Here is a 25,267-nt window from a genome sequence, read left to right on the forward strand (position 1 = left end):
AATGATAAGTGCCAAATCATCCTCCACTACAATTCTCAACACCGATGCCCTGCGAGGCTGCATTCTCAGTACCTTACTATACTCCATTTATACTTGCGATCATATTGCCAAATTCTGGTCTAACTCAATTTACAGGTTTGCAGATGATACCACCAGTAGTGGGCTGGATCTCGAGCAATGACAAGACAGAGAATATGAAGAGATCTTAGTGACAACAACCTTTGCCTCAATGTCAGCAAAATGAAGGAGCCAGTCATCAACGTCTGGAAATGGTAGAATATATGTCTCAGTCTGCATCAATGATGGTGATGTGGAGGTGGTTGAGGTTCAATTTCCTGTGTGTAAATATCACCAATAATTTACCCTGGTCCAGCCTCATCAGCAATATGGTCAATAAAAGCTCGCCAACACTTGTACCCCATTGCACAACCATTTCACCCACAATCTCCCACCCCCAGTTACCTTGATCCTTTCCTTTCTTCGTACACTCATTAATTTCCCATCCCCATCCCTTATTTCCCTTTTATTACCTCTCCCTCACCTCCTCCTGTACCCTTCCACCTGCATTCCTCCCTCTTGCTTTACATTTCACCCCTCTTCTCCTTATATGTCATCCTTTTGTCCCCTTGGTCACTTAGTCCACCTATCGCTTAATGCATCCCAGTAAGCTGTATCCACCTATCACTTGCTTGGTTTTGTCCCTTTCCCATCGCTCTATTCTAGTTTTCCCCTCTCTACTGCAATCAATTGTAAGAGGTCCCACAATTCACGTAATCTATCTACACGATTCCCAAAGCAATAGTTTTGAAAAATCATTGCATACGTAATTATGCACCAAGGCGGTTTCCTTGCTGATCTCCTGCCAACACAGAGTAGAGATGGGCAACAGGTGATACTCTTGGAGATATTTGGGTCTGTTGGCAGAACATTTTTACTATCTTTGGGTGTTTCTTAACCAAAGAATAACTTTCATTTCTGATATCACAATTTCTGCCTTATGATTCGAATTCTGATTGTTTTCCTCTTAGCAAAAATGTGTGATCTTTTATCTGGCAGGTGGTCCAGCAAACTAGCCTTGCAGCTCATCATCTGACACAATCACTGCAGTTCTTCAATCTCATGGTTGGATGCAGCTATCATTATAATTGGAATATTTGGAATTATTACTGGGACGATTGAAGGTGGCTGTCAGCTTTCAGTATCACTGGCTGAAGTAAAGGCCACAGTCAGTGACATAACAGTAGGCTAAATATACCTCAACCTGTTAAACATAGTGCATCACTGCACACAGATTGCACTTCTGTATGAAAAAGTAAATAGACCGAAATGATTATCCATTTTACATGTCCCAAACATTATGGACGGCACTGTATTTCATTGCTCCATTCCCAATGCATATAATCAAACACTTGACTTTGTAAAGTAGCAAAAATGAATCGAAAATACTCCAAAGAATCTTGGGGCATGACCACCACTGGCTAAGCTATTCAAGGTCATAGATGTCAGAATTAGAATGCAGTTAACTTGGAAGTTCGCAGCTGGAGGAAACTAAGTAAATGGGGAGGGAGGGATTCAAGACCATTTTAAATTTGAAATGTTGCTCAACTTAGAAGCATTGTAGGTCAGTAACTTCAGGTGCGAGACACAAACATCACACAGTGTAAATTTGGATCAGGACAATTAAGTTATGGATAACCTTGAGTTATTGAGCTAGTGTGAGAGTCATAAATAAAGGGACCGAACTCCAAAATAAGGGGGCAGGTGCAGGAAAAGAAACCATTGCTGTTAACTCTCTGACCTTGGATGCATGGATAGGAATATAGTTCAAGCAGTCTAGACCCACCCAGCTGGTTGACAGTGGAGAGGTGTTGAAGATGTATTCCATGGTGGATCACGTTAAAGGTTGCAAATAACGTGAAGAAAACCAAGGAGCGATGGACTGCTTCTGTCACAAGCTGACAGGATTAATTTAATGAGAGTAATTTCAGTATTGTGCCAGGGCAAAGAGTGTGTGTGAGTGTGAGTGTGTGTGAATAAATGAGAAATATGAGAAAAGAAAGAATTTTACAGTAACATTTCACATGAATAGGCACAGAATAGAGTGATACAGACCATATCTAGACAAATGGGCCTTGTTAGATTTGCATTATGGTTGGTACAGACATGGAAGGTCAAAGGGCCTGCTCCTGTGCTGCACGGTTCTACGTTCTAACAGCGTCAAAACAATGAAGAAACGTCCCATTCCATTGGCTTTATGGATCCAACTTACAGATGACATTTCTTAATCTGGTTAGTTAAGGCGAAAACACTGGTTCAGATTCATGACCATCTATCTTAGTGCAAGGATGACTAATGAAAGAAATGTGTCTCTATATTTAGTTGGCCTTTATCACTCTAGAAATGTCCTTTATTCTCTGTATATTTCTGAGGTGAATTACAAAACTTTTATTTTTCAGCTACAGAATGAACTGCACAATTTTGTTTTCAGAATGCCCAGGGGGACATAAACACATTATCCCATAGCTTGTGGTAGTAACGTTCCTATTCTTGAACCACATCACTTTTGGGGCAATGTATTACTATCTGTGAGGCTTTCCGAAAATTATATCAGAAGCATTTATGTTCAAACGTTCCAAAGGTTACAATAAGGCTTAACTATTAAACTAAATAAACATGCATTAGGTCAAAGACTCTGTGTTCAGTAATAAGCAGATGAAACCCGCAAAATCCAAGACATGGGAAACAAATTGTGCATCCCATCAGCAGGAAGCACCTGCAAATTTTGATTACTTGAAACCTCTTGTTTTATAGTCATTGCCCACTTTGCAGTTAACTAAATCTCAACAAAAATCGACACATTATCCATGCAAGCTTGTAGTACACTTCGGGCCTAATTGCACAGCAACTGCACATTGAAAAAGTATTTTCAGTTCAGGAGTGGACAAAAATTTGCCCACTCATTGTACAGCCTCCCTGAATTTTCCTTCCAGTGAACTCTGCCTTTCCATGCTCTGTGTCTTTGGATAAGAGACAAAGGGAAAAAAAAGCATTGGCTCCCAGTCACTAGCCACAAGTATATAAATACACAGTAACATGCGGCATAAGACATAAATATTAAAGCCAGACAGATTAGTATGCAGTCTGCTGGTCAAAGGATGCAAGGCTTTAGATGCCTCACAGGAATTTTGTTGGGATGTCTATGTTCACGTTTGAACATGTTTAATATTACTACCTGCAGCACAGATGTCTAAAATGTCTAACGAATCCCAGCGGTGTGGTTCATCAGTAACAACAAACCTTGGCAATATGTCTTTTTGAAGAATCATTAAACAACTTTACTAATACAAGCTTGGGACTTCCACTTTAACTGGCAGCTCTTCTGATCACCCTCTGGAGAGAAGTATCATCAACAAAATATGTCCATTAACAAAACAAGAAAACAAGAAAAAGTATCGTGTCAGTTGCTTAGATAATGGTTAAACCCATCTCCCCTATAAGAGATGTGTTAGAAAGAACTGTAAATGCTGGTTTAAATCAAAGGTAGACACAAAATGCCGGAGTAATTCAACGGGACAGGTAGCACCACTGGAGAGAAGGAATGGGAGACGTTTCGGGTCGAGACCCTTCTTTAGACCTGACCTGAAACGTCACCCACTCCTTCTCTCCAGAGATGCTACCTGTCCCGCTGAGTTACTCCAGCATTGTATCTATCCCTTTTCAGAGAGTCAAGTGCACAGCAAAACGTTGAGAAAATATTACTCAGCAAATTAACAGCAATTATTTATTTTTTCCTTTTTATATCCAGCTGAAATTATGTTCAATTAGGATGATGTCTGTTGTAACTGCATTCCAGTAAGCTCATCATGATTATATGCTGTATAATTATATGGTCAGTCTCAAGTGTTCTCTTCCCTAAGATGCTGCCTGATCTGCTAAATTTTTCAGCATTTTCTGTTTTATTTTACAATTTCCTGCAGGATAAATTTTTTTGATTCTTTAATATTGATTAGTCAGGATCAAGAAAGATTGGAGATCAATATTGGTGTTTGTTGATAATATAACAAAATGGATACACGCTTGGTCATGTGGTAGGAAACTATATTTTGAGCATTGTAGAAAAATCCTGATCTTGTGGCAGGAGTAATGGTTCATAACTCCTCATATTTTGCTTCGGCAGCTCACAACCCTGCGGTATGAACACTGATTTCCCCAATTTCAAGTACCTTCTCCATTCCCTCCCCCCCTCCCAAACCCTAGTTGTCCTACCTGTTCTACTGTTCGCATCCTTGCATCTCTCTCGTTATCACACCTTCCCAAGCCAACAATGCGCCATTATGTGCACCACCCTTCCTGAAGTCATCTGTTGCCAGCCCTGATTTGGCCTTTACTCACTTTCAGTTTATTCCCCCCCCCCCCCCCACTACTTTCCGTCTGAAGAAGGGTTCCGACCCAAAACATTACCTATTCTTTTTCTCCAGAGATGCTGCCTGACCCGCTAAGTTACTCCAGCATTTTGTGTCTATCTTTGGTATAAACCTGCAACTGCAATTCCTTCCTGCAATGGAATGTTAGAAGAACCTACTGGTCATTCAGCATCTACAGAGACAGAAGGTGCAAGTCTCCAGAGATGCTTCTTGAACTGTTAAGTTCTTCCAGTGTTTTCTTTTGCTTTCAGTATCACCACGTGGGTTGGTCATGTTCTGGATTATGATCAGGTGACCGTTTCTTGTGGACTATCTTCACCACAAAGCGGCACTGGGCAGCTGCCACATCATATCATTTCCTTTGTACATTCAATCTCGCATTGAAAGGTAGAAGATGACAGATTTTTGAAGAAGACCAACTTATCAACCAGGAAAAGTAGCAAGGCTGTTTGTGACAGGGTTCCCACACCCTTGGTCCATAAAAAGAATCAAATGCAAATAAATATTTCAATATAATAATCTTCTTTAGACTCTTCAGGAAGCTTTTTTTTCAAATTTTCAAATGAATCACAAGCACAATTATTCTGCCATGATCAATATTCTGCAATTTACTACTAAGGAGCGCAAATGTTCCCTTTCAACCTCTTTATTCACCTGGATATTTATTGCTTTGAAGGGGCAGTGTCTACCAAGAACAATGGCCATTTCTATTTGATTACATTAATACAACAATCTCTTTCATTCATCCTACTTAGAAACAAGCAAGAGTCAATGGACATATGTACTGACTGTACAAACAGTTTTTACAGTGACCAGCAGGAACTACTGTCAAAACATATTAAGACATAATTTTAAGCATTACCGATAAATACAAGTGAATAGCTACCATTTTGTTATGTTTATCACTTGGAAAATTACTTCACTCTTCTGTGTGTTGAGAAGAACATCCTTGTATTTAAGCATGTGATAGATTAAATTTGACAGTGATATCTAAAAAGTGATATCTAAAAAAATATTTCTTGCAACCATCTGAAGTGTTAACCATCTTCCTGAATTTCATCACACCTAATCACGTTGCTATTCATAAGAGTGCAGGCAATTCCGCAGGAAAAAAAGCAATAAAATTCAATAGAATTTGTTTTGAACAGCACCCAAAGACCAGATCAGCATAGGTATCTACAAGGGGCAGAACAGATCCAACTTCACATGCGGCATATAATGATGCAAGGAACAAAATGGAGTTTGGGAACAATTTAATGGTGAAGAGCAACATTCACACACCAAACAATATTCCCATTCATGAAATGCGAACCCATCAACTGATTTCTGGCTCGAGTATCAAATAACTTAAGACTGGTTTCACAGCAATGTGTCTTACTTTTCTTGAAGCCCAGGTGAGGTATTCTGGCAATGGGGGTATTGCGATCACACATGAAGCTGTGCAAGGCCTTTAGGAAGCGTTGTTCTGCAGAAAGCAGCTCACTTGGATTGTCTGCGTGATCTGCTTGTGCATTTCCGGATGCCATATTTTCTGAGTCAACTTTGTCCTGAAAATAAAGTTCCATTGAAATAAATAATAAAAAAGCAGAACCATTATGTAACTAGAAAGCCAAAATGACAAGCTCGTTGAAGTTTGGAACATGTCTGTGGGGATGACACCAGCAGTTGGGGGGGGGGGGGGGGGGGGACGGACGACAGGTTGTGCATTATTGGGGATAGTGGGAGGAATATTGATCATTGCCTAGGCCTGGATTGGTTAGCAGGTAAAGGAGACGAGGGAGGGGTGGCTAACAGTCAGTGCATTGAAGCAAGTCCAAAAGTCAAAAGGTCTCAATTTATCTGGCCGACATCCCAGTCTAGTACTCACTAAGAAGACTGATGGCACAGCAGTTCCCAACCATTGTGTTCCCCGAGGACAACCTGGTCAAAATTCCCTACGATACTCTAAAGGTGCCCCACGCAAAGAGTAATATCATCTGACGTGCCCCTGTAACAGAACTTTCGTCAAGAATGCAAGGGTAATTCATGTCTTGCAGAGGCTGATGAGAGTTCAGGGGCAACTCAAACTAACCTATTCCTTTGCTCCATAGATGCTGCCTCACCCGCTGAGATTCTCCATCATTTTTGTCTACCTTCGCGAGCACGACAGATGGCACAATGGGCTAAGTGTTCGGCTGGCGACCGGAAGGTAGCCGGTTCGAATCCCGCTTGGAGTGCATACTGTCGTTGTGTCCTTGGGCAAGACACTTCACCCACCTTTGCCTGTGTGTGAATGATTGGTGGTGGTCGGAGGGGCCGTGGGCGCAGATTAGCAGCCACGCTTCCGTCAGTCTGCCCCAGGGCAGCTGTGGCTACAGAAGTAGCTCACCACCACCGAGTGTGACTGAGGAGTGTATGAATAATGCGATGTAAAGCGCCTTGAGTATTCTAGAAAGGCGCTATATAAATCCCATCCATTATTAGCTTCGTTTTTTCCAGCATCTGCAGTTCTTTCTTAATTATTTCCCTCAGTATTATTTTCCGGTGTATGAATCGATGTTCTACCCTAATGAAATGTACCAATGGTGGTAAATGGAACCTATTTAGCAATTGTTCACTAACCTACATTTCCCAGCTAAAGTCTTTAATTTCAAATTAAAAGGAAAGAATGATGCAAGACAAAGATATAAAGCTGCAGAAAGAAGAACACCAGCACCAGAGCAAAGTGGAAAGATGTCCTACTCTTAACAGATAGGGTTGCGGAGGTACCAAGTTCCTCCACAGTACAACTAGTAAAGAAAGGGATACCAAGTACATGTTGAGCCAAATCAGATTAAAGTAATTATAAACAGTCAAATCTGGCCAGGAGAGATCGTAGAACAACGAATGACTATTAAAAAACATTAATGGCTCATTTTCTTATGAATAAGAAGCACTTAACTAAGCAATGTGGAACAACAGGGTGTGAAAACCATACAATCGAAAACATCCATTTATCCCTCAGGGCTCGATATCATTCTACCTAATAAAAATATTGCAGATGATGGAAATGAGTAATAAAAAGTGAGCTGGAAATAGCCAAGTCAGGTAGCATCTGTGGGGAGGAAAAGCAAAGATAATGTTTCAACTCAATGCCCCTTTAATCAGGTGGTCCAGATTGTCAGTTGCTGCTTGATCCATGGCTGTTATGGAATATTTCCAGCACTATTTATTTAAATTTGTTTTAACAATCACACAATTTTGCTTTTGTATTACCTGTAAAAGTCAGCTGGTCAAACCAGTTTTTCCTTCCCTGATGGTTTCAAATTCATTAAATTGATGCACAAAGATTGGTCCACCACAAATATTAAGGTGTATGCACAAAAATAATTATTTAACTTCCTGAAGTGGCCCATTTACAAACAGGTGCTCATTTATTCCGTTGGGTAAGTGGAGACCCGATTGTGATATTGTTAGATACCAAATCCAGAAAAGGCCGCGGGATAATTACAAGCATAATCTACTTTTCACCCTGTATTGGCTGAAGAATTGATTTGAGCAGGCACAAGCGTGATTTGGCAATAACACGAATGATCCTCAATGGGACTTTAGAGTGTGGATGCAATCGGTGAGCAGGAAGTGGTGAAAAAAGGAATTAAAATCTAGGTCACTACATCCTTTAAATTCAAGACAGCTCCATCTGCCAAAATAGGAAACAGAATCAAAACTGAAATTAATTTCAAAACAAACTCAATATTCCAATTATTATCATGATACGGCAATTTTTTAAAAGTTAGCTGGGAAAGTAAAGGTTAATAACTGTGTTTAAGCCTGTTTAATTTACTGCCCTGATGCTTTTGTTAGAATGGAGGTCTTCATGGCATAGAGAATGGAGTCCCCCTTGATATTTCCTCCCCCCATCTATTTCTTGCCCACGTGCTGTTTCTTGGGGATGCCAATTGCGAATATATCAAGCTCCACACATCCTGATAAAACAGAAGTGCTGCCCCCACCCACCCTTCATAATGTTGCCAGGATTCAATCCCCATCACTCCTGGGATGGTCGACCAAAAAGCTGTGCTCAATACTATACTACTGGGATAATCGATCAAACAACTCCCCTACCACTCCCGGGGCATGGATTGGATTTGCTTGATCTTGTGCTCTGTGCCGGTGTGGTTCCCAACTATCTGGGAACTTAGCGTGTCAATCAGGCTGACCTCCAGGGAGGAAATCTACCAATAAATTCTTCACAATATGCAAGATAACCCCTCTTTCCATTAACAGCTGAACAAAACATTGCCCTTTTGAACCCCCACTTCACACTTTAGGATTTAGACATAAAGCATGGAAACAGGCCCTTCGGCCCACTGAGTCCGTGCTGACAAATTATCACCCATACACTAGCACTATCCTACACACCAGGGACAATTTATAGAAGCCAATTAACCTACAAACCTGTCCGTCTTTGGAGTGTAGGAGGAAACTGGAGCACCAGAGAAAACCCACGCAGTCACAGGGAGAACGTACAAACTCTATACAGGTGGCATCCGTACTCAGGATCGCACCCAGGTCTCTGCCGTTGTAAGGCAGCAACTCTACCGCTGCGTCACTGTGCTGCCCTAACTCCCACAGTTTAACTACAATTAATTCCCGACCATTTGCTTAATCCAGTACCAAGGTTTGAAACGGGTACCAAATCCCTTCCAGCCACCTTGCTCAATAACATCACCCCTATTCTGATCGTCCACTGAGTGAAATCTTCATCTATGTTTTTCGTTCTCTGCCTATTCCGCCGACCTTCTCCAGCTCAATGTTTATTCAATTTATCAGTTCCTCCAACTGCACCTGCTGAAGGTTTGATGATTTACATCACTTTGACCATTGGCACCCAAATGCATTTAGCTATTTCAGGCATGGCATTTGGAATTTGCTCACTAAACCTACGCCTTTCTTCTTAAATCTTATTGGCAAGAATGAGCTATCAAATACAACTTCCTCCTGCAGCTCTGTCAGACTTCCACCCCCCCCCCCCCCCCCCCCCCATCCAAAGTTAGTGGTAACCTTCTTGATTATTACTATGTGAACGACTACATAAACGCGCCATCTTGATGATAAAAGAGATCAAAGTCTACATTATTAGATCAAAGGAGGTAGACCAGATTTCAGAGATAATCTTTGGCCCACCGAGTCCATGCCGACCAGAGATCACCTCATACACTAACATTATCCCACACACTAGGGACAATTCACAATTTACACAAGCCAATTAACCTATAAACCTGCATGTCTTTGGAGCGTGGGAGAAAACCGAAACACCCAGAGAAAACTCACGCAGTCACAGGAAGAATGTACAAACTCCGCACAGACAGCACCCATAGCCAGGATCAAACCGATGTCTCCGGCGCTGTAAAGCAGCAACTCTACCGCAGCGCCACCTGAGTTTCTAGGAACTACTTTCTACTTTTAACAGAAAACTCTGGAAGACACTTCCCCAACAATTGGTCAATGCCACTAAAGCTCTTGCTTTTCAATGAATGACATTTACCAGCATCATTATGTAAAGTGATCTGTCTCCAGATTTTAGCTTCCACCATGATATAATCTGCAGTTTAAGTAAACACCTGCAGATCTTCGGCAGGTCTAGTGCATCCATGCCCAGCTCTCAGTATGTTACTTGGCAAGACATGTTCCTACGTGATGAAAATTACAATGCAGATAGGACAAAGACCCATCATTTATTTATTTGCCTCTGTACTCCACAATTTGAGAATGGTAATAGAAATAAATGGTTAAAGTGTACATTGTCAGATGTTATTAAAAGCCATTCTTATACATTTTGGTTTAAATGTAGAAATTACAGCAGTGTTTATACATAGTCCCCCCATTTCAGGGCACCATAATGTTTGGGACACACGGCTTCACGTGTATTTGTAATTGCTCAGGTGTGTTTAATTGCCTCCTTAATGCAGGTAGAAGAGAGCTCTCAGCACCTAGTCTTTCCTCCAGTCTTTCCATCACCTTTGGAAACTTTTATTGCTGTTTATCAACATGAGGACCAAGTTGTGCCAATGAAAGTCAAAGAAGCCATTATGAGACTGAGAAGCAAGGATAAAACTGTTAGAGACATCAGCCAACCCTTAGGCTGACCAAAATCAACTGTTTGGAACATAATTGAGAAGAAAGAGAGCACTGGTGAGCTTACTAATCACAAAGGGACTGGCAGGCCAAGGAAGATCCTCCACAGCTGATGAAAGAAGAATTCTCTCTATAATAAAGAAAAATCCCCAAACACCTGTCCGCCAGATCAGAAACACTCTTCAGGAGTCAGGTGTGGATTTGTCAATGACCACTGTCTGCAGAAGACTTCATGAACAGAAATACAGAGGCTACACTGCAAGATGCAAACCACTGGTTAGCCGTAAAAATAGGATGGCCAGGTTATAGTTTGCCAAGAAGTACTTAAAAGAGCAACCACAGTTCTGGAAAACTGTAGTGGACAGATGAGATGAAGATTAACATATCAGATTGATGGCAAGAGCAAAGTTTGGAAGAGGGAAGGAACTGCCCTAGATCCAAAGCATATCACCTCATCTGTGAAACACAGTGGTGGGGGTGTTATGGCCTGGGCATGGATGCTGCTGAAGGTACTGGCTCACCTATCTTCATTGATGATACAACTGCTGATGGTAGTAGCATAATGAATTCTAAAGTGTATAGACACATCCTATCTGCTCGAGTTCAAACAAATGCCTCACAATTCATTGGCTGGCAGTTCATTCTACAGCAAGACAATGATCTTAAACATGTTGCTAAAGCAACAAAGGACTTTTTCAACGCTAAAAAATGGTAAATTCTTGAGTGGCCAAGTCAATCACCCGATCTGTACCTAATTGTGCATGCTTTTCATATGCTGAAGAGAAAACTGAAACAAGCACAAGCTAAAGATGGCTGCAATACAGGCCTGGCAGATCATCACCAGAGAAGACACCCAGCAACTGGTGATGTTCATGACTTCAAGCAGTCATTGCATGCAACGGATATGCAACAAAATACTAAACATGACTACTTTCATTTACATGACATTGCTGAATCCCAAACATTATGGTGCCCTGAAATGAGGGGACTATGTATAAACAAAGCTGTAATTTCTACACAGTGAAACCAAAATGTATAAAAATGGCCTTTATTAAAATCTGACAATGTGCACTTTAACCACATGTGATTTTTTTCTATTACAAATCTTAAATTGTGTAGTACAGAGGCAAATAAATAAATGATGGGTCTTTGTCCCAAACATTATGGAGGGCACTGCGACTTACTATTGCCTAGACTAGGGTAACATAGTAGGGCAGCGGTCGAGCTGATGCCTCACAGCGCTACGGACCAGGGTGCGATCCAGACCATGGGTACTGTATGTTGGGCTTGCATGCCCTCCCTATGATCACAGGGGTTTTCTCCAGTGCTCTCGTTTCCTCCCACATTCCAAAGACATGCAGGTTTGTAGGTTAATTGGCTTGTATAAATTGTTACTGTGTGGGACATAGAACAAGTATACAGATAATCGATCGGTGGTGTGAGCTCAGTGGGCTAGATCTCTAAACTAAACAGAGAAATTTGACAAATGCCTGTTTTTGTTTGCTTGAACTGAAACATACCATCTGAAGTTTGGTGGCAACATTATTGCCTTTTGACTTGTCCCACAATTGACCAGCCACTAAACATTGTACATGAGTTCAGTTTAAGGAAGAACTGCAGATGCTGGAAAAATCAAAGGTAGACAAAAATGCTGGAGAAACTCAGCGGTTGAGGCAGCATCTATGGAGCGAAGGAAGAGGTGACGTTTCGGGTAGAGATCTCGACCTGAAACGTCACCTATTCCTTTGCTCCATAGATGCTGCCTCACCCGCTGAGTTTCTCCAGCATTTTGTCTACCTACATGAGTTCAGTGCACTACACTGCCAGACGTAGCACCTTTTCTGTCATCCCCTTAAGAGATGGATGGCCTAAAACCTGAATAAATCAAAACTTTCAAAAGGCGCAGCCAGGTAATATTAAACTACGAACCAAAAAATCTGTAAATGTTAAGAATCTGAAATAACCAAAAATCTAATTTGGTGTCTCTAACCTGAAACTTTAACCATTTATTTGTCCACATATACTGATTGACCTACTGAATATTTCTAGCATACATTTGCTGAATGTGAAATGACGCTTCCTTGCTTTGCATAAACTGCTTGATACCCAAATTGACAGCGAGTGTATATTCAAAGTGCTTTAGAGTTTCTCTTCAATGTGCGAGTCCCCCGAATTTCAAACTGACTGCCGCGACTCAGAATCATCTTTTGCAGGTCTTGTTAAATGTAACTGAAATCGGACAGCATAAAAGTAAGCACTTAATTGAACCATGTAAATATTAAATGATACGTCCAGGAAACTAACCTGCGAACTGAATTCCCTAAATGATGTTATTGGAGCTTCCTGTTGCCAGTTCGTGGAGTCGGGGTAGTACCGGACAAAGTGTTCAGAGCGGCGGTTAAATCCCCCAGTGCTCAATGCAAAGACCCAGCGTTACAAACCTTTTTCTCCTTGGCATCCGACTGGCTGGACTGCGGACGCTCCAGCGAGGGACTCTTGTCGCCCATTGTAATCTTAGGCTTCTTCATGCGGGATCGTCCTTTGATGTCGGTTGCTGAAAAGATAAAGCCAGGAAAAGTGTCAGTGGGTGGGCAAGTCGCTGTACCTGCCTCAAGGAGTAGTTCATTTTCTGTTCCTTTCCGCCCCAACACTTTTTTTTCCCCAAAACAAAACCTTGGGCTCGACTTTAGACACAATATTGCCCACAACCGCTGAAACTCGTCTTGAAATGTTTTCTTTCTCTGCCTGTCGTGAATTGCCTCCGGCGCGAAGGGGAGTTTCAATAGGGACATATCACAGCCATTGAGAAGTACATTTTAACCAAATGCTCTTGGGTAATTTACCGGCTATCCTGTAATATAGTGCAACCGCAGTACATAATGTAAACATTGCAGGCAGCCACGCCGCTCCCCAATCCATGCTTTATATTAAACCCCGGTTTAAGATTCAGCCCACGTGCTGACATTGCTACATTTGCAGCACCCGGTCGCAGAGTTCAACGCTACTCTCCGAACTACGTCTGTAAACGAATTAACTTTACCAAATGAACAAAAGTGTTGCTGTCCGGATCGGTGAGCCTTTCCTATTTCTCTCATTGATTTGGATTACGACGCTGAAATGTAAAAACAACTACAAGCGAACGAACGCTGGTCCTTATCTGCACTGCCGTCAACATGAGCTTGTCGACACATGCCTGCGACCAACCCCCAACTCGCTTTGTTCCACACTGACGGACTGCACGCAGTACATTTACCAAGTTGGGTCGTTTGTGCACAACTATTTCGATGCAAATGACAAGTCCGCCAAAACAGTCGCAAACACCGAATCACATCACTTAAAATAAAGCGGCGCAAAAAGTAAACGAAATAATCTGTATCGATACCTTAACATTGATGCTACCCTCCCCCTCCCATCCATCTGCACTTCTAACAAATGTTACATACATCAATCTATTTCCATCTAATTATCCAGCCATCTCCCATCCCAAATTCATTAGAACGAACTCTTAGGCCGATTGGCTCCCAACTAAATGCACAATCCTTCCTGTAATGTAAACTTATAATTAGTTTCCTGACTATTTACAATAACATTGTATGGATTTTTGTGGTTTATCGGTTAACTTCCCTCTTTTATTTTCTAGTATAATTGCTTCGTTAAATTCCATTGTATAGGCATCTGTAAAAACATCTCCTACGTCATTTATTTATTTAATCTTTTGGAAATTTGATTTGTTTTTGTTTAAATTAAGTTCTGGTAAAATCTTTGATACGCACATTTTTACATTTTCTCGGCCAACGCTGGTTCAGAGCAAAGATCCTATAGGATCTTTGGTTCAGAGTCCACCGAATGGCGGATCAAAAGTGCAAATTCCACTCGGACCTCGAGAATGCATTCCTCACAGCGATCGGTACTGCAGGACATTCATATCAATAAGGTTAAATAAACTCGGCTCCTGAAAGTTCCTGGTTCTCTGTTTTTTAAAGCCCTTGGACGGGATGACTTAAACTCTCCCGAGATAAATACACACATTAAATCAGACAATTCAAATCACGTCTGAAACAGCGACATGTCGAACAAAACAAGCCATTTACTCAACACATCGAATCAGTAGCTTCCCGCACATACCACGACCAATGAAAACAATTGCGACTTTTTTTTTGGCTTCTTGTCCAAGAATGTGCATTAACCATATATCTTCGGGAAGAAGGGCATTTCGGGAATGTTTGACTGACTAACAACACTGCAAAATTTACCTGGTTGGCAAAAGATTGGTGGACTGAATGAGGACAAGCGCATGAACTTGGCATTGTTAGCGTTATACTTTAATAAACTGAGCTAACAAGGTCCAACCAACTCCACACCACCAATTCAGGCACAATTTGTTACTAATCCGAATAAATTATATATTTTTTAAGACAGGAGTCATATGGAATAAGGTCGAATGTTTTTTATAGGGACATTCAGCCCATTGAGTCTATGGTGTCCTTCAGAGCAATCCGTTTCCCAGATTGACAATAAGACACAAATTGCTGGAATACGCCAGCTGGTCAAGCAGCATCTCTGGAAAACATGGATAGGTGGTGCTTTGGGTTGGGGACCCTTCTTCAGACTCCAGACGGGAGTTACTCCATCACTTTGGTCCATTTGTGTAAACCAGCATCTGCAGTTCCTTGTTTTTCCATTCCCTGTATAATTTCCTATTCTCTCACAAATACCCATTAACACTTGATTCCCCAATTCTGCTGCTGCTGCCCAGCCATGCAGAGGGTTATTTACGTTAGTCAATTAAACTAACGGGTCTTCAGGATGTTAAACTGGAGCACAAGGAGGAACCCAAATGATCACAGGAAGAGTGTGCAAAGTCCACACAGTGAACAGAGTTCGGAATTAAAATCAGTTCTTGGAATTGTGGGCCTGCACAACATTCCCCCTGAATGAATGAATATGTTTATTGGCCAGGTATTCACATACAAGGAACTTGCCTGGTGCTCTGCCCGCAAGTGACAACATGACATACAGTGACAGTTAGGAATGACACATAAAACATTAAACAATAATAATAAAACATTTTTGATTAAACATGTGAATTAAATAAAATACCATAGCAAAAGGAGGCTACAGATTTTTGGTTATTGAGTAGAGCTACTACTCGTGGAAAAAAAGCTGTTTTTATGTCTGGCTGTGGCAGCTTTGACAGTCCGGAGTCGCCTTCCAGAGGGAAGTGATTCAAAGAGTTTGTGGCCAGGGTGAGAGGGGTCAGAGATGATCTTACCCACTCGCTTCCTGGCCCTTGCAGTGTACAGTTCGTCAATGGAGGAAAGGTTGCAGCCAATAACCTTCTCAGCTGATTGGACGATTCGCTGCAGCCTCCGGATGTCGTGCTTGGTGGCTGAGCCAAGCCAGACCATGATGGAGAAGGTGAGGACGGACTCTATGATAGCAGTATACAATTGGACCATCATTGCCTGTGGCAGATTGTGCTGACTCAGCTGCCACAGGAAGTATATCCTCTGTTGTGCCTTTTTGACTGTGGAGTCGATGGTGGCCCCCCATTTAAGGTCCTTGGAGATGATGGTTTGATGGTTCCCAGGAACTTAAACGACTCCACAAATGTGACTGTGGTGTTGTTGATGGTGAGGGGGGTGGGAGGTTGGGGGGAGCTCTCCAAACGTTTACAATCAATTCCACTGTCTTAAGAGCATTGAGCTCCAGGTTGTTGCGATGGCATCAGGACGCCAGCTGTGACACTTCCTGTCTGTAGGCAGATTCCTCCCCATCCTGGATCTGTCCAATCAGGGTTGTGTCATCCGCAAACTTGAGAAGCTTGACAGAGTAGTCAGTGGAGGCGTAGTCATTGGTGTAGAGAGAGTAGAGGAGAGGGGAGAGTACGCAGCCTTGCGGTGCTCCTATGTTGAGTGTTTGCGGGTCCGAGATGTGCTTTCCCAGCCTCACATGCTGCTTCCTGTTTGTCAGGAAAAGGGGTTCAGGCACAGTCAACTCGGAGTGTTGTAGCTCTGGCACGTTGGTGTTGAATGCAAAGGCAAAATCAACAAACAAAATCCTCGCATGGGTCCTCTGGCAGTCTAGGTGTTGGAGGATGAAGTGCAGGCCCAGGTTGACTGTGTCATCCACATATCTATTGGTCCGATATGCAAACTACAGAGGGTCCAGCAGGGGTGTTGTGATATTTTTCAGCTTAGCCAGCACAAGTTGTGTGCAACAGCCTATCCAAATACTGGGTTCTGATGGCCATCTTCTACCTCCATCCTCATTCCAAGGCAGAGGCCTATCATGGTCCATGGTTGACCTCCTAAACCTGACCATGAGAAAGCTCTGTACGGCACACATTTTCCAGGGACATGCTACAACTGAGGGCCTCAGGCTCATTAGCAAGAGATGGATCTCCTGCTGCATCTATCATAGTGCACCCTGACTGCCACACTGGATGATAATATTTGAAACACTTTCTAATTTTCCCAGTTCATGAAGGGGCATCATCCAGAAATGTTGAATATTTATCTTTCCATAGATGCTGCCTGCTCATTTTTCCAGCTTATTCTAGCGATGTTACAAAACTTACCTTCAGCGGCGCTGCAGATCTGCCACCGGCTGTGTGTGCGACTCTGGCGCCTTTGAGGGGGGGGGGGGGGGGATTAAAATTCAGGTTTGTATCGCTTGTCAGAGAGGGATTTCCTCGGGCTGCTAGTCGATGAAGAAAAATCGATCGGACTTCCGTTCCTGTTTTTTTTATTTTATTTTTATTTTATTTTATGTTTTTAAAACGCTGGACAATTTAATAGTTGGATTAAAGTAAAAAGCGGCTTCAAACACCCTCAACGCCTTCAACATGATGGATCGTAATATCAGCATAAAACAAAGGGTAAGTCGTTTATTTCACATATAATCTTGCTTCTTGGGGTGGTTTGAGTCTAATTTTACGATGTGAAAATGTTATTTAGTCCCCAAACGATTCGGCCATGTCTTGCCTCCCGATATGGGGTTAAAATTCACGGCAACGGCAACGTTCCAATCGATCGCATTCCAGAAACACCCACTCGCAAGATGATTAAAATTCTCTTTTTTTTGGACAATCATGTTGTGAGCATCTAAATCGTCTATATTTTGTGTAATTGTCTATCCATAATCAATATTTTTATACTAAATATCCACAAAAGTTTTAGTCACATGTATTGTGCAAAAAATAATAATTTGGTTATATTGAGAGTGGATGTTTCTAGATTAATTTATGGGAATTAAACATTAAATTACTTCCATTTGGCATAGAAGTTCATGACAGTGAGATTTAAAAATCATGTTATATTGTGAATTCTTGTGTGAATGGGATTAGTTTGTTATTTGGATATTGGATACTTAGGCTATTTCAAAAAAATAGCCTTTTCTTAAGAAATGGATAGATGTTTAGATCTAGTAATTGAATTTAGATGAATTTGATTTGATTGATTAGATGATTTGATGAAACTGATGAATATGAAATTTTTGTTGGGCATTTACTATTTGTTTTAGCATTTAACTTTATCATTTCTACCTTTTTTCTAAAAATGCAAATAATAACTTGTTTCTGTTAAAGGTACACAAAATTGCTGGGGAAACTCAGCGGGTGCAGCAGCATCTATGGAGCGAAGGAAATAGGTAGGTTTCTGTTAATGCTGTTCAGTGTTTTTTTGTGTTTTTTTGTGTTTTCAGTGGGTTTTTTTTCCTTTACATTTTAAACAGATGTCTCCAAAGAAGAAATGCAAAATTGTCAATCCAAATGCCCAGCAAAAGAGACTGATTTAGACAGCATTCGCAGAGATTATCCGAATTCTGTCTACTCCAAATGTGATGATCTACAGGACATTCTTAATGGGAAAGTAGTGGGCAGAAAGGCATGTCATGGGTGGTTTAAAGAGCAAAAACTTGCAGTTTACAATGCCAAAATTGAAAAGTCGAGGAAAAACAAGGTGTACAGAGTTGCTTATTGGTTACAATCTAAGGAGTATGATGATGCTACTGATTATGATATGCCAATGTACCAGCTAGCAACTGATCTTCTCCATAAAGACTTGGTCTATTGCTAGAAATTGTAATTTATTTACCTATCTGTTACGAACTTACAGCATATAATACAATAATATTAAAGTTCTGATCTTGAGAATATCACATTTTTGAATTTTCAAGGCAGTCTGGGTGTTTATTACTATTTCCGTCACAACAGTCAATTTCGTAATTAGCTACAATTAGGTAACTAACTAATTATTTGCTTTAATTTCAGGTAATCCAAGTAAGATGTTTCATATTTCAGAATGCTTCAATCTATAATAACTGAAAATGTCATTCAGTTCTCTTAATTTTTAAGAAAGTTGTGGGCTTTTGACTGTCCTTGATCACAGCTTTTTTGTTAAGTCAATGGAAAAGCAAGAGGGAACAAGATGCTAATTGCCGAGTATGAAAATGGCCATAACTTGCGCAGTACAAACCAACTGTCTTCATCTAGGTAGGTGTCTTCATTACATATTCATCATTACCAATTGCTCCCAGCATTCGTAAACTTCACTTGTCCCACCATTCTTCTTAAACAACCAATGAATCCACCCTCTCCATGATCATCTTGATCATCTGCCCAAAACATCTCCCTAACATTCTCCCCAATTCCCACATTCATTTCGGTCATCTATCCAATTGTATCCCGTAGCTCTTCCTGATCTTCATCCCACCACCCCCCTGACCATTTGATCTTATCCTCTCTGTGACCCCAAACTTTTGCCAATCCTTTCACTTGTCCTGATCCTCTCCATTGATAAAATCCCAGAATTACTCCTGCTGACTGCATCACTCCACTGTCATGCTCCACCCACGGTAATCTCAGCTTTCCAGAAAATACCTATTCTAGAACATAATGCTTTGGGTTTTGTGCTCAACAAAACATCACAGTCTCCTTATAAGCTGTGCTCCTTTCAATAGCCTAAGCCAAAAAAGTACCATGGGTCGAATACAACCCAAAGGCCATGTACGGTTTAAGGTCACAGTATCCTGGCAGCGTTCCATCATGCCACTTGCATCTGCAGCAGCAAACCTAATTATAATGCGACTACTAAAATGCAAAGGCTATCTATTTGTGGCAAGCTGCAGAAGGGTTATTTCTACATGCCTATGGTCTGCACTCTAAGTGGCAGAGCAAACTACTGGTTTGTAAAACCAATGCTTCTGCACCCCACACTGCTCAAGAGTTTTGAACAGCATGGAAGTGGTCTGCACAATGGGAGGGGTGGCAATTCCCCAATTCCTCAATAACTCAGTCACCAACTTCTGCTTCTCTTTGCGTTGTAACTATTCACCTTGTTATCCACTTGCCAATAATGCAAAAATAAATACCAGCATAAAATAAATATCAAAGTTATGAATCAAATCAAACCATGCCACATTGCAGATAAACATGAACTTAATCACTCAATGCATTCCCTTCATACTTGTCTTTTGTGAGCCTTCGTCAGTCCTAGTTCTCCAATGCATTTTTACCCCAGTGCGACATCCTTTCAGTGCTGAAGGCCAGAGGTAGTTGGCAGTAGAAGGCTTTCTCAAGCAAGACTGTGCCTGGAAGGGCTGAATGTAGACTAAACCATCCAGGCCGAGGCAATTGAGAGTTGGGCTGGCTGGGAGGTATCAGCAGGGTTGGAGCTACAATGTTACTGCATGAGCGTTGTCCTTCTAAGAACAATGAACAGGTTGTTCTCCATGGAGCAACTTCCATTGCCTTGAAGAGAGGTTTCATCTAAACCTAGTAATTCTGGAAGTCAGTTGTTGATAGTGACAAAAGAAACAATCCTATAATCCGGAGTCAAAAGTAAAGTGTCTGAGGATTTAACTCTGCATCTACTCCTGATTCCAACCTGCAGAGATCAGGTTCTGGCTTCTTGTTCAACCTCAGGTTTTTTTTTCCTCCACTATTAAGCAATTATGTTTTTAGTTGCTTAGCTCTCAAAAGCAGGCAATTAAACCCTGCATTCCCTCTCTCTCTCTCCATCCTTCCCCCACCCAAGTTTGCACCAGGTTCCTGTTCTCAGCTGTTCTAACAGCTAACAATGGCCTGTTTCCTTTATCATCATTACTTTTTTGCATATCTTTCATTCATTTGTTCTATATCACTCTACATCACTGTCTATATCTCTCGTTTCCCTTTCCCCCTGACTAGTCTGAAGGCGGCTCTCGGACTGAAATGTCACCCATTCTTTCTCTCCAGAGATGCTACCTGTCCCGCTGAATTACTCCAGCATTTTGTGTCAATCTTCGGTTTAAACCAGCATCTGCAGTTCCTTCCTACAGATTACATTCTGAATTTGCTGACAGATCGCAATCTCAAAAGAAATTAAAACAAAACACCACTCTGCACAAATTAGCATTTGACAACAAACATGATGATTTGTTGGTCAAGTATGCTGTGAACAAATAAGAATCAACTATGCCAGTGGACAACAGCCATGAGAGCATCAAAATCAAGTAAGCATCTGTACATTCTGGAACTGCAGCATACACTGTGTTCTGGTAAACAGGAGTGCCACCATTGTTCTTGCTCCGGATTTGAGGGCTATTTGGCATCTCCATAGGAATAATGTGGATTCCACAGATGGTAACCATGAAATAAATATACAAGTGTTGAAAGGACTGTGGACATGATCGGCCATATGGTCTCTATGCTGCAACAATTCAATGAGACCAACTGCAAATAGACTTCCACAGAGTTCATCTCAAAGATACAACTATTGCTCCACTTCTACTGCTAATTAGGATACTTTGTAGATAGACACTAAATGCTGGAGTAACTCAGTGGTACATGCAGCATCTCTGGAGAGATGGAATGGGTGACGTTTCAGGTTGAGACCCTTTGTCAGACTCTTTTACAATTTCAGGATACATTGTGACTGAACGAATTACAGGAACTGGAAGATCTATGATTTCACCGTATTGAGCAGCATGTCCTTCAGTGGTTGTTATTGTTAAGTCAGTCTATGCTTGCAGAGACATATCACATGTTAATGTCCTAGTATTTAACTCTGCACACATGATCTCCTGATTTTAAACCAACCTGCAGAGATCAGGTTCTGGCTTCTCATTCAACCTCAGGTTTTTTTTCCTCCACTATTAAGCAATTATGCTTTTAGTTGCGTAGCTCTCAAAATGCTGAAACTCGGCTCAAACATCCCCTCCATTTCCTTTAAGTTATTCCATAAAATCTACCATCTGTCCCAAACTCCATGACAAATTTTGTTTGACGATTGCTCATGTGAGCTGCCATGCTGGGCATGATGTAACAGAGATGTTACATAAACGTTGCTAAAATTTTGTAGTTTATTTCAATTTAATAGACCATTTTCCTCCCCTCAACGGAGAGCAAGAGACAGAAAGTCTGGATAGAGTTATATCGCATAGTGTTTTCGGTGTCCAAAGCATAGTCAAAGTTCTGTCAAGAGTCACCGAGGAAAGGAAAATAGAACATATTTGCTTCCTGGGTCACAGTAGGACATGAGTGACTTAAGCTTGTATTCCATTACTAGTTAAAGTGTCTTAGGTATGCTGGACATAATTTATATTAATTCACTGATTTCTAGTTTCTATTACAAGGCAAAATCTCATGTGAAGCAAGGTGGCAACCTTACCTCCTGTCAGTTGATAATGGAGCAATGTGAATGACTGTGGTCGTGCAGTAATATGTAGCCTCGTCCGCACCACTCTCCTGGCTGAAGTCCGTGTCAAGACATGAGGTGCTGGAAAGGACACACAAAATAGGTTTCTCACATGCATACCTACAGGAGGATTACAGTTAGACTATGGCTTTTTTTCACTGTTACATTGGGTTTGTTTAATATGCTAGGACAGATTTATGAAGCCTTTAACCAGTTCAATTAAATAACTGGAAACTCAAAAGTATTTATTTGACTCTTCCACGGAATTTGCCATGGATCAATACAAGAGGCTCCTTGGAAATTCCACACCTTAAAGTTTACATTACAAATGTGATTTTGAAAATCTAAAAACGTCCATAATTCATTCCATTGAGCACTTTCTCTTAAGGTTGAAAGAACACAGAAAAAACATTTGGTGCATCATGCCTAGCCTCGTTTGGAGCAATGTTAGACATACAATATGTCTACCAAATTTGCAACGGTCATGCTTGTTGCACACAACTGACAGAAACATGCACTGAAATATATTTCTTATTGGTTGTCCATTCACAACAATCTCACAAGAGGCACCTTTGCGTTCTGAGCACAAGAATTGAATGGGAAGTGGAGAGCTAGAAAGAGGAATTGTCAATCGGACATACTAGAACAATCTTGATCAACTGGTTCCTTTAGTACTTCCTCCACCTTCTTAGAGAGACCCAGCTAAGGTAAATAAAATACGGAGCCCACCCATTCAAGGGCATTTCAAAATGGACAGTTTGATGATTGTGCAGAGAAATTCAATTCCAGTCCTGGAATAAAAGCACAGAAATCATATTCATAGAGGAATAAAATATTAAACTTCCAGCACTCACCAAACTCATCACAAATAGACTTGTTATTCCCCAGCGTTGGATGTTCAAATGTTTCTCGACAATAAAGAATCGTGGTGTTCAGATCCATCATAAGGATCCCTCCAAGAGCCAGCAACTGTGCTTCATCAACGCACTCGGCTGATGCCTTCTGAATTCTTTTTCGAATTGCCCGATAGCGGCAATACTGGGGATAGCTTAATACTTTAACTTGTGATTGATTACCTTGGAAACCTTAAAGATAAAGGGATGGGTTAATGGTGAAATACTGGATAGTCCCAGTTCATCAGTAATTTATGCCAAATTCAGCCCGATTAAATATAGACAATAAATTTCTCAGCTTTTGAATAACTGGAATAGCTGCACCTTGGTATCACTTAAGCTAAAGTAGTAAAGCAATGCTTCTTAACAGACATAAAACACCCATAAGAATATCTGCCAGCACACTGAATATCATGTAGTTAGATCCATGAAGCACATGGACTGAAGCACACAACAAATCCTTGATAACATATTAAATTATTTTAACCATTAGTTCCCTTACATTTTCATGTACTTATACCAGGGACGTACGGTCAGGGGAGGCAGGGGAAGCAGAGCCTCACCTGTCATACTCCCAATGAAAATAGCTGTTAAGAAAAGTACAGAAAAATAATAATTTAAAAAATTAACGATTTTCCAAGTGATCTATAAATGTAATTTCTATATGAATAATCATTTTATATAGTAAAAATCGCCAAATTTGTGCAGCTCTGCTGCAAATACAGGGAGAGATGAGAGGTGAGGCAGCGACGAGCTGAGCCTCCCCTCTGATTGTGCAACCCCTCAGAAACTGCATGGAGCGCGGGCAACAAGCATGTGCCTGTTACTATCTCTATGCATGTCACCAATGTAGTTTGTAAACCCCTTCATTACATGTCCTCACCTTCCATAGTCCAGGTAACTTATTTCACATATAAATATATTACATTTCTCTCTCTCTCCCCTTCTCTCTCTCCCCATTCTCTCTCTCTCTCCCTTCTCTATTTCTCCCTCCCTTCCCCTCCATTCTCTCTCTCTCCCTCCCTTCTCTCCTCTCTCACTCCCTCCCAGCCTCGTCTCCACCCCACTCTCTCCTCGGGGAGACGTGGTGATCAATACAGGGAGGGCCGGGCCACTGATACTAGCTAGTGCCTCCCAGCCATTGACCTCACCGCACGTCACTGAATTATACCCCAGTTTGAAAATGCGTGGTGAAAATGACCACAACATGTGCACTAACGACCAGATCATTAGATCTTTGCCATAGAGGGAGTACAGAGAAGGTTCACCAAACTGATTCCTGGGATGTCAGGACTTTCATATGAAGAAAGATTGGATAGACTCGGCTTGTACTCGCTAGAATTTAGAAGATTGAGGGGGGATCTTATAGAAACTTACAAAATTCTTAAGGGGTTGGACAGGCTAGATGCAGGAAGATTGTTCCCGATGTTGGGGAAGTCCAGGACAAGGGGTCACAGTTTAAGCATAAAGGGGAAATCCTTTAGGACCGAGATGAGAAAAACATTTTTCACACAGAGAGTGGTGAATCTCTGGAACTCTCTGCCACAGAAGTTAGTTGAGGCCAGTTCATTGGCTATATTTAAGAGGGAGTTAGATGTGGCCCTTGTGGCTAAAGGGATCAGGGGGTATGGAGAGAAAGCAGGTACAGGATACTGAGTTGGATGATCAGCCATGATCATATTGAATGGCGGTGCAGGCTCGAAGGGCCGAATGGCCTACTCCTGGACCTATTTTCTATGTTTCTATTAGACTAAAATAGAACCCATCCAGAGAGTCACAGATTCATGCAGCACAGAAACAGACCCTTTGGCCCAGCTTATACATGCCGCCCAAGATGACCGATATATACTAGTCCCACTTGCGTGGTTGGTCCATATCCCTCTGAATCTTTTTTATCGATGTACCTTTCCAAATGTCTTTTATCTGTTGTTATAGTTTCTGCCTCAACTACCTCCTCCGGCAGCTCATTCCATATGCCCACCACGTTCCCTGTAAAAACGTTGCCACTGATTCCTATGAAAACATTCTTCTCTCAGCTTAAACCGATGTCCTCTGGTTCTTGATTCTGCTATTCTGGGTAAAAGATTCTGTGCATCTACCCGATCTATTCCCCTTATCCCCTTATGTTCCAAACTGAACACAATACCTTAACTGTGGCCTCACCAGCACCTTGTAC

General features: G+C 41.4%; 1 protein-coding gene across 1 annotated transcript in view; it reads right to left on the bottom strand.

The window, feature by feature from the left end:
• The window catches only part of LOC116978505, a 79,121-nt gene that overhangs the window by 16,541 nt on the left and 37,313 nt on the right, over window positions 1-25,267 (bottom strand). The window contains exons 4-7 of the mRNA XM_033029684.1: window positions 23,053-23,283; window positions 22,172-22,279; window positions 12,962-13,074; window positions 5,803-5,971 (exon numbers count right to left, since the gene is read on the bottom strand). Coding sequence (XP_032885575.1) covers window positions 5,803-5,971; window positions 12,962-13,074; window positions 22,172-22,279; window positions 23,053-23,283 — 621 coding nt within the window. The remainder of the gene's footprint in view (window positions 1-5,802; window positions 5,972-12,961; window positions 13,075-22,171; window positions 22,280-23,052; window positions 23,284-25,267) is intronic.

This window comes from Amblyraja radiata, chromosome 11 (assembly GCF_010909765.2).
Source record: "Amblyraja radiata isolate CabotCenter1 chromosome 11, sAmbRad1.1.pri, whole genome shotgun sequence".
NCBI lineage: Eukaryota > Metazoa > Chordata > Chondrichthyes > Rajiformes > Rajidae > Amblyraja > Amblyraja radiata.